The sequence below is a fragment of the Motacilla alba genome, chromosome 1 (genome assembly GCF_015832195.1).
Source record: "Motacilla alba alba isolate MOTALB_02 chromosome 1, Motacilla_alba_V1.0_pri, whole genome shotgun sequence".
Classification (NCBI taxonomy): domain Eukaryota; kingdom Metazoa; phylum Chordata; class Aves; order Passeriformes; family Motacillidae; genus Motacilla; species Motacilla alba.
Genome location: NC_052016.1, coordinates 29603072 through 29611896, shown reverse-complemented (window position 1 = coordinate 29611896; position 8825 = coordinate 29603072). Strand labels below are relative to the sequence as shown.

At 37.5% G+C, this 8825-nt stretch overlaps 1 protein-coding gene across 1 annotated transcript in view; it reads left to right on the top strand.

Moving 5' to 3' along the window:
• Positions 1 to 89: 89 nt before the first annotated feature.
• LTN1 (listerin E3 ubiquitin protein ligase 1) overlaps positions 90 to 8825 on the top strand; it is a 31089-nt gene continuing 22353 nt past the window's right edge. Inside the window, exons 1-8 of the mRNA XM_038158909.1 lie at positions 90 to 228; positions 1858 to 2061; positions 2363 to 2461; positions 3436 to 3666; positions 4638 to 4690; positions 5640 to 5820; positions 6620 to 6793; positions 7883 to 8073. Of these exons, the coding sequence (XP_038014837.1) occupies positions 187 to 228; positions 1858 to 2061; positions 2363 to 2461; positions 3436 to 3666; positions 4638 to 4690; positions 5640 to 5820; positions 6620 to 6793; positions 7883 to 8073 (1175 nt within the window). The 5' untranslated portion in view covers positions 90 to 186. The remainder of the gene's footprint in view (positions 229 to 1857; positions 2062 to 2362; positions 2462 to 3435; positions 3667 to 4637; positions 4691 to 5639; positions 5821 to 6619; positions 6794 to 7882; positions 8074 to 8825) is intronic.

Below are 8825 nucleotides of genomic sequence, written 5' to 3'. Positions count from 1 at the left end.
GCCCCACGGGACGCTCGAAGTTTAAGATCGACGGATTTCTTTTTTTTTTCCTTGAAAGGATATTGATTAAAGGCCAGCCGAGGCAGGTTCCCTCCCGCGCCGCGCGGCCCCGCCCCGGAAGTGTCGGGGTGCCCGCGGCGGCTCCGGCCGGAGCTCGGTCCCGGTGCCGTCGCTGCCGCCGCCGCCATGGGGGGCAAGAACAAGCAGCGAACCAAGGGCAACCTGCGGGTGAGCGCGGCCCGCGGGGCCGAGCAGGGTGGCGGAGCCGGGCCCAGGGCTCAGGGGCCCGCGATTCTGGCACTCCGGGTGCCCTGAGCGGGGGGGCGCCGGCCGCCGGAGCCCGGCTCCCTCGCCGGGGCAGCGCGATCTTCAGGGCGGTTGTGGTAGCTGGGGCCGGGCCCGGGGCCGCCTCCTGGCCTGGGTTGTGCTTTATGGGCGTGTGACTGCTGCTACTGTGGTGTTTGTACGGAGAGGGAGAGCAAAATCACCGCGGTTGTAGATTCAGCAAGATGCCGGTGGTACATACGGTGTGGTTTTCTGTGCAGAGTTTTAGAATACATTCTTGCTAAAAGGCCAGAGATGACGTGACATGTGCCCTATTACTTAGGATTGTGGGAGAAGTCTGGTGTTCAGGTTCCCTAATTCCTCCCTGGATTTAGGGAAGACTAGGTAATGAAACATATCCTTAACAGCTCACATGCAGAAAAGGTTATTTAAACCCCACAGGCTCACAAAACTGCTGCTGCCATTAGGAAATAAAAGGTATTTGCATTATGAGGTGTCCCAGAGGACATTTAAGCATCAGTCAGTTCCAAAAGAGCCTGGTTGAAACAAACCTAAGCCAATATTTCAATGGCAAATGGGGTAAACTAGAAGTGGTGCTGAGCTCTAAAACACACACTGTCTGATGGTATTTATTATATTTGTGACATATGCATGCTTTTGCTCCATTTCTCTAAATCATTTTTGCCCACTTGGTTACTGGGAGAATCCTTTAGTTGTCTGTGTGTTTTTATTTGCTCAGAGAATAAAGGAGCATTCCCTGGGAGCTGTATTGGCCCATAATAAGAACTAAGAAAGCCAGAAATAGTGAAGGAGGATAAATAGATTCTTAATAAATTGTTAATAGATTCTTAATAAATTGTTTGCTTGCAGAAGGAATTTTCTGTTAGGCTTTTTTGTATAGCAAAAAAAGCAATATAAAGCAATAAAAGTAATAAAATTTTCCATAAGTATTCATGCATTATGAGAAAAGAGAATTCTGATTCACAGACTCATTGAATAGACTCACAGAGTGGTTTGGGTTGGAGGGGACTTTAAAGTTCATCCAGTCCCACCTCCTGCCAAGGGACGGGACATCTTCCACTTGACTGGGTTATTCCAAGCCCTGTCCAACCTGGCCATGAACACTTCCAGGGATGGGGCAGCCCCTGCTTTTCTGGGCAGCCTGTGCTAGGGCTTCACCACCCTTACAGGCAAGAATTTCATATGTATTCTAAAGCTATTTTGTTTCGGTTTGAAGTCATTCCTCCTTGTAGTATCAGTACAGTTCCTGATGAAGACTTCTCTCCAGCTTCCTTGTAGGCTCTCTGTTGATATTGGAGGGATATTATGAGGGCTCCCTGGAGCCTTTTCTCTTCCAGGCTGAACAGCCCCAATTTTCTCAGCCTGATCCTAAGGAAAAGAATAATTTTCTAGGTTTCTATGTTTAAAGCACAGGTGGACTCTTCTTTGATAGACTTTATGTTAATTAGAAGGTTAATTATAAAATAAAATTAGGATCATGTTTTCAAATGCGTAACGTGTGCAAAATAGAATTAAGTGGATAATTGACTCCTGTCCCTTTTCTTTTGTCAGCCTTCTAGCAGTGGCCGAGCTGCAGAGCTCCTTGCCAAAGAACGTGGAACGGTGCCTGGGTTTATCGGCTTTGGAACATCTCAGAGCGATCTAGGATATGTTCCTGCAATTCAAGGAGCAGAGGAAGTAGACAGCCTTGTGGATGCTGATTTCCGAATGGTGTTGCGGAAACTTTCTAAAAGGGATGTCACAACCAAGTTAAAAGTAGGTGTATCCTTTGCCCCCTATAATTTATTTTTTTTTAATTGGAGAATAATACAGTTTTCTTAAGGGAGGAAGAGGACGTAACTAATTTCACTTTGGTGGATTTGCTAGAACTGCAATACAGATGATATCCTGGATAACCTATAGCAAGGTCCATCATGCAATTATCTCTATAGATACTCATTTGCAAGAAATTATTTGATTTTTGGAAAAGGGAGCTGCAGTTTCAGATACAAACTGGTAAATTACAGAAGATATCTACCTTACTTCTTAAGTCACACTCTTGACATTTTGATTTTAGGCTATGCAAGAGTTTGGGACGATGTGCAAGGAAAGAGAAGCAGAAGTTGTTAAAGGTGTTCTTCCTTACTGGCCAAGAATTTATTGTAAAATTTCACTGGTAAGTACTGAAGTATTTAAATTAGAACTTATCTATCTACTTCTTGTGACTACCTCTAAGGTGGTCTTTTTTGACCTATCTGCCTTTGTTGGAATTACTGACTTGTTTTAGGAGAAACATCAAGTTGAAGGAAAATACTGTTCATTTTGTGGACATATTTCAGTATTGGCAGTGGGTGGAATCTTGAACTGTTGATGTCTGGGATGTACTTCCTTGATAGGTCTGTTACACCTTTATGTTTAAAAGATGGTACTATATTTCTTAGGAAAAGTTCTTTTATGTGGATTCCAAAAAGGCTAGAGAGTCTGTTCAGTTAACATAATTATAAACTTTCTTGATCTAAGGCTAATATCTGACCAGACTTTACATTAAAAAAAACCCCAAACCCAAATATGAAAAGACAGTGTGTAGCCAGATTAGCAATAAGTTTCTTGATCTATTTATTGTATTTCCAAGCTGTCCAGAATGGCTACTGTTGAAAACATGGTATGGAACAAAATGAATCACTATTCTTACCCATTAGAGTAATTCGTACTGTTTCTTTCTGGAGTCAAGAGTGTAGAAAATCATGATGTTCTAATCATATGCAAATAAAGGATAGCAATGCACAGCTTATGGTAGTTCTAACTCAGAAGATGTCTTCAAGGCTTCCTGTTTCTCCTGCCTCTTGTCTGTCTGTAAAACGTTTGTATAAATTGAAAACAAAAACTGTTGTTTGGGATGTCAGGGAAAGGTTACAATCTGAGTGTACAACAGTTTGGGAATATGATGCTGCTAAATTAGGGCTCTCCCCATACTTTGGCATACCAAAACTTTTTTGTCATTGGAGTATATTTTCAAACCTATGTTTCAAATCCTGTTAATTGCAAACATGGCTTTTTAATCACCACTTTTGCTTTGAACTACCTGAAATCAAAGGTACATTTCTTAAACCAACAAACCTTTCTCTTTTTTTCCTTTTCTTTGTTTAACAGGATCATGATCGCCGTGTTCGAGAAGCAACTCAGCAATCTTTTGAGCAACTGATTCTTAAAGTAAAAAAACACTTAGCTCCTTACTTAAAAAGTATCATGGGTTACTGGCTGATTGCTCAGTGTGACACTTACGCCCCTGCTGCTTCTGCTGCAAAAGCAGCTTTTGAAAAAGCATTTCCTTTGAGCAAACAACCTGAAGCCTTAGTATTCTGTAAGGATGAAATTCTTAATGTGAGTTTACTTTTGTATTTCTTTAAGGCTTTGTATATGTCAACTTCTGTTATAAGTTTAAAAGTTATCCTTCTCTCATCTGTTCTTCACAGTTAAATTTCATTCTTGCCTGAAACTTGCCCCTGTGAAGAGAATCGTTTGGGTTGGAAGGGACTTTTTTAAAAGGTCTTTGTGTTCTACCCCCTGCCATGGGCTGGGACACCTTCCACTAGCCCAGTTTCTCCAAGCCCTGTCCAACCTGGCCTTGAGCACTTCAGGGATGGGACAGCCCCAGCTTCTGTGGGCAACTTGTGCCAGTGCCTCACCACCCTCACAGGGAGGAATTTCTTCTGTAAGGAAATATAAAAAAGAAAAATAATAAGGAATGCAGAGGAAAAAAAATATGTTTTTTGGACTTGAGATGAGAATGACTGGAACCGAAGGAATGAATTGTGAATTTCCTTGTGTGCATTCCTATGTAACGATGTTCAGTCAACACATAATGTTGCTGACAGATGGAATAATGATGCTGGAGTAGTTTAGCTATAGTGAAAAAGAATGCAGAATGCTGAGCAGTGTTTCAGCATTTACAAGTTTAATTCTAGCCATTATGCTCTTCTGCCAGTCAGATATGATACTCAACGAACTGAATTAAAAAAAGTTCAAAAGATTGCATTGCTGGCCCATCATGTGCAAACTTAACTGATCTGATTTGCCTCAGTTTGGCTTCTTTTTAGCAGGAGCACATTGGAATATGGCTGCAATTTAATAAGTGTTAGGAAGACTCAATTCAGACAGTACCACAGCTACTATGTTCACCATGAGTCAAATTCTCTTCTAGCATGCTTACTAGCATATCTAAAAATATTAGAAATACAACTCAGAGGTTGTGAAATTTTATTGTAGGGCTGTCTCTGAATAATGTGTGGACTATATTGTTCACATGTATTAGATTTCTTTGTGTTTATATGCATGTTTTTTTTCCCCCATAGGTACTTCAAGATCACCTTCTGAATGAAACAGCTGATACACTCAGTGACCCTCAGTATGTTTGCCTGCTTAAATGGATATTTAATTCTTTAAATATTGGTCTTTATTGAGTTCTCTGTCCCTGGAAGTAGGGAATTTAGTTTTGTTTCAGGAGACAGAATAATTATTTGAATCCAGATTCCAGCAACTTTTTTGGGACCTAAGTGTTGCATACAAGTAGAGATATTATAAAAGAAAGGCCAAATATACACACATATATATATATATATATATGAGATATAAAATATTACTATTATATTATTTATTATATCATTTATATTTATTATATAAAATCAGGCCTTGCTCTGCTAAATTACCAGCTAGCCTGTTACTTCTTGTAAGTGCAGCTAGCTAACTTCCCTTGTGAAAAATTGTAAACAATGACGGCAGTTAACACAACAGACTATTCTGGTAAGAGAACCATTTGCACCTACAATAAACAAAAAATCTGTCTCATAGGGATCAGTGAGCAATATATGCAAACTAACCAAAAAAGGAGAGATTTGACAGATGGACACCCCAGGCATTTACTGACCGATAAACTGAATGTCAGTGTATTGTTAGCCAGTTTGGTCTAACAAAGTACCTTCTGATATTTCCTGTCAATATGAGCTTGTGAATAAAGAATTGTCTTTTTCTGCATGGTAAAACTGAGTCCCAGCTGCTTATTAGTACAACACTTAAGTATAAATGGTTTTGAAAGTGTTATCAGTTATCTAATTTTGTTTCAACTCTTTTAAGAATATAATTTGTGAGTAGCTGGAAGATGAGATGCCTTGTAACTTTTTTCTAACACTTTATAGTTTAATTTAGAACCTAAGGAAAGTTTATGTATTTACATTGCTGGCACCTGAAATCAAAAAAATGAAAAGCTAACACAAAAAAATGAAGGCAGTTTAGTTTAGGATGCCTGCTGGTTTATTTGCGGTCCACTTTTAACTTTTTTGTTTGTTTTGCTTTCTGAGAACTGTACCAGAAGAAGAAAGGGAAGCCAAATTTCTCCGGATTCTGACCTGTTCCTTGTTAGCTGTAAAAAAGTTGCTCAGCATGTTGCCAAAGAAAGAGATGCTTTCATTGGAGGAAAAGTTAATGTCACTTCTGTCCCCAAACAAATTTTGGAAATATAGCAAGAACAATGTATCACAGGTGACTTTTTAACTTCTTCTTTATTTTGCTTGGTTTTTGTTAAAGGTAATACCCTTAACCTAAGGAAGTATTAAATACTTGTATTCTACAAGGATGAACTTGGTACTTTGCTTAGGTTTGAAACAGCCTTCAGGTTTCTAGATAGATTCCAGAAAGGCTAAAGAAACTGTTCAGTTAATGTAATTATAAATCTTTTTGGTCTGGGACTAATATCTGACTGGACTTAATGTTAAAAAACCCACCAAACTCAATATAGACCATATTGCTTGAAAAATCTATCCAATAGGCTAAATTTTTATTTCCATATCATCATGATCTACTTTTTGGCAATCTGCTGTCATTTAAATTCATGTAGAAGATACAAACTGTCAAACTTACAGCATGTGTTTTTAGCGCTTTGGGGTTTTAATTTTTTAAACAATTTTAATTTTAATTTTTTTAACAATTTTATTGGTCTTTGATCTGTACATAGAGTGATGAATTAATGCAACAGTATTTTGTTTAAAATCTTTTAAGTTGCTTTTTGGAAAAAATGCCTTTTGAGAGGTATATAAAAATACCTCTAAAAATACAACTTTTGACAGACATTTCATCACTAAACAAATTGCATTAAAATATTTGATAAGACTATTTAATAACTGCTTTGTTGGTTTTTTTTTGTTTTTTAATAATATTTTAACCTTTGTTTATGTGATAAAATATGGGCATGGTGTATTGTAAGGTTTTGTTGACTTTAAAAGGAATCTTACTAACTACATGTAGTGACAAATTCTGTTTTTCCTTCTGTGGCCTCTGTCAGGTTCGCTCAGCTTTCTTTGAGCTGATTTCTGCTTTTTGCCAGCACTTGCCTGAGGTGGTGAAAGCTGAAGCACCAAGAGTTTGTCCTGCTGTTCTTCTCAGCATTGATGACAGTGATGCAGTGGTGTGTCCTGCTCTTTGGGAAGCAGTGCTTTATACTGTGACCACTATTGAGGTAATGTGGGAAGCATAAAGGGCAGATATTTTCATAAAATTTAACTTTTCAGCAAGTGTTGTTCTCTGTGTAGAATTAAGAAGACAGGCTTGACTGGGTTTTCTTTATGATTAATAACAGGAACTCCATAAGGGTACATCCTCCTCCTTTCAGTGTAACTTTCAAGTATTTCATGTCCAGCATATCTGAAAATTAGAGTTGTTTTATGAATTTAATTTAGGTAACCTGAAACCCTTTTATTAAATGTAGTTACTAGTAAGTCAGATAATGCTTAAAACCTTTTTCTTTGTTAAAGACAGTTATAAAAAAGACCTGCAGTGCATTTTTGGTTAGTTTGTTTCCCCTTCAAATGTAAGGGTTCTATAGCTTTTTGTTTGGTTTTGTGTTTGGTTTTTTTTTTTCTTTCCCCTTAATTTTAAGTGAAACGCTGGCTCTGGATTTTTTAGCGGGATGAGTTGTTGCCATAGACTGGGATGCTTTGAGGGTTTAACACTGCAGCACCCTTTTGCAACTGCTGGAATGAACTGGAACAAGTTTTCTCAAAGAAAAGCCCCTAAACGTTTTTTTTCAGCTTCTTATAAATATAGATACTTTGAACTATAATAGATATACTAATAAATAAAATAGATCAGATGACAAAAAAAATTAGGGAGGGGGAAGTGCCAAAGCAGTTTCCAACCATCAGAAAATTTTTGAAGAGTTTTGAAGTTAGTGATACTTCCAAACTCAGTCATTGGTTTGCCTTGATAATGAGAACTTAAAATTAAATACAGTATTAATTACAGTAGTGATTCCTATGAAGCATCATGAAAGTATGATTATAGGAAAACCTTTAATTGCAGTTGGCTAATAAGAAAGGTCAGTTGATTTAAAACAGTGCAGAAATAGTTTTATCACAGTAATTTCACAAGCCAAAATAGGGAGTAAATGATTTTAAAGATACTGGCAAGTGAAACTTAACAGAATTTAAATTTCACAATGACTTGTCTCAGCTATAATACAGGGATGTAGGTTAAATGACTACCTTGGGGGTTCTTCTGAGGCAACATATTGTTGTTTAATTTATAGTAAGTGAGTTTCTTTCTGTAGGACTGTTGGAGTCATGTAAATGCCAGAAAAAGAGTTCTGCCAAAGCTCTGGACAATACTTCGAGAAGGTGGGCGAGGATTAGCTACTGTTATCTACCCAAACCTCCTACCCTTCATAAGCAAGGTGCCTCCTGACATTGTGGAACCGAAGCTGGAATACTTCAGAGTTTTTTTCAGCTCTATGATTCAAGGGTATGGACCACAAATTTATTTATTTGTAATCAGTCTTTTTTACATTTGGAAATAAAGAAACTAATCTTTAAGCATTTGAAGATAAATGAGATTATATTTTTTAAATTATTTTCAAAATCCAAAACTGGAGTCACTCCTTTGTGTCTGTTGCTGTCATCCTAAACCTTTAGCTTTCCTTTTGATTTTACTACATTTTCCTTACATTCTTATCTTTCCTTGTCAAAGCTTTGTGTTTATTTCATGACAAATTTGAATATGCAGCATTATTATAATTAAGGGTATCTCTTAAGAATCAGGCTCCTCTCACCAGTGTGTAATTCTTACATAGGGGATTAGCCTTGTGATATTGACATTTCCTTTGTGCACAAACTGTAATTCTCGTGATACTCATTTTTAAAGGATGAAACTGCTTGTACTTTTTGCTTTTAAAATACCTCAAAACCGCCTTTCTATGTAATTTAAATGTTCACCTGTGCAATGCGTACTCAAAAGCATACAGAAAATATTTTATGAAGTGCTGAAATTTAATTTATTTAAAAATAAATTTTAAAAAAAATCAGTTCTCTGCTGATGTTGGTGTGGAAATTAGCAGAGCTCTTGGAGAAGAGTTATGTAGGGGTTTGTTTGAAAAGTGTATATAATTTTGTTATATGTAGTACAATGATTGTAATATTTCTGTGATCATTTGTGTGATCTAATATTCATTAAAAAGCAAAGAAATTGCAGGTTTTCCAATTCAAAACTGGTGAGAC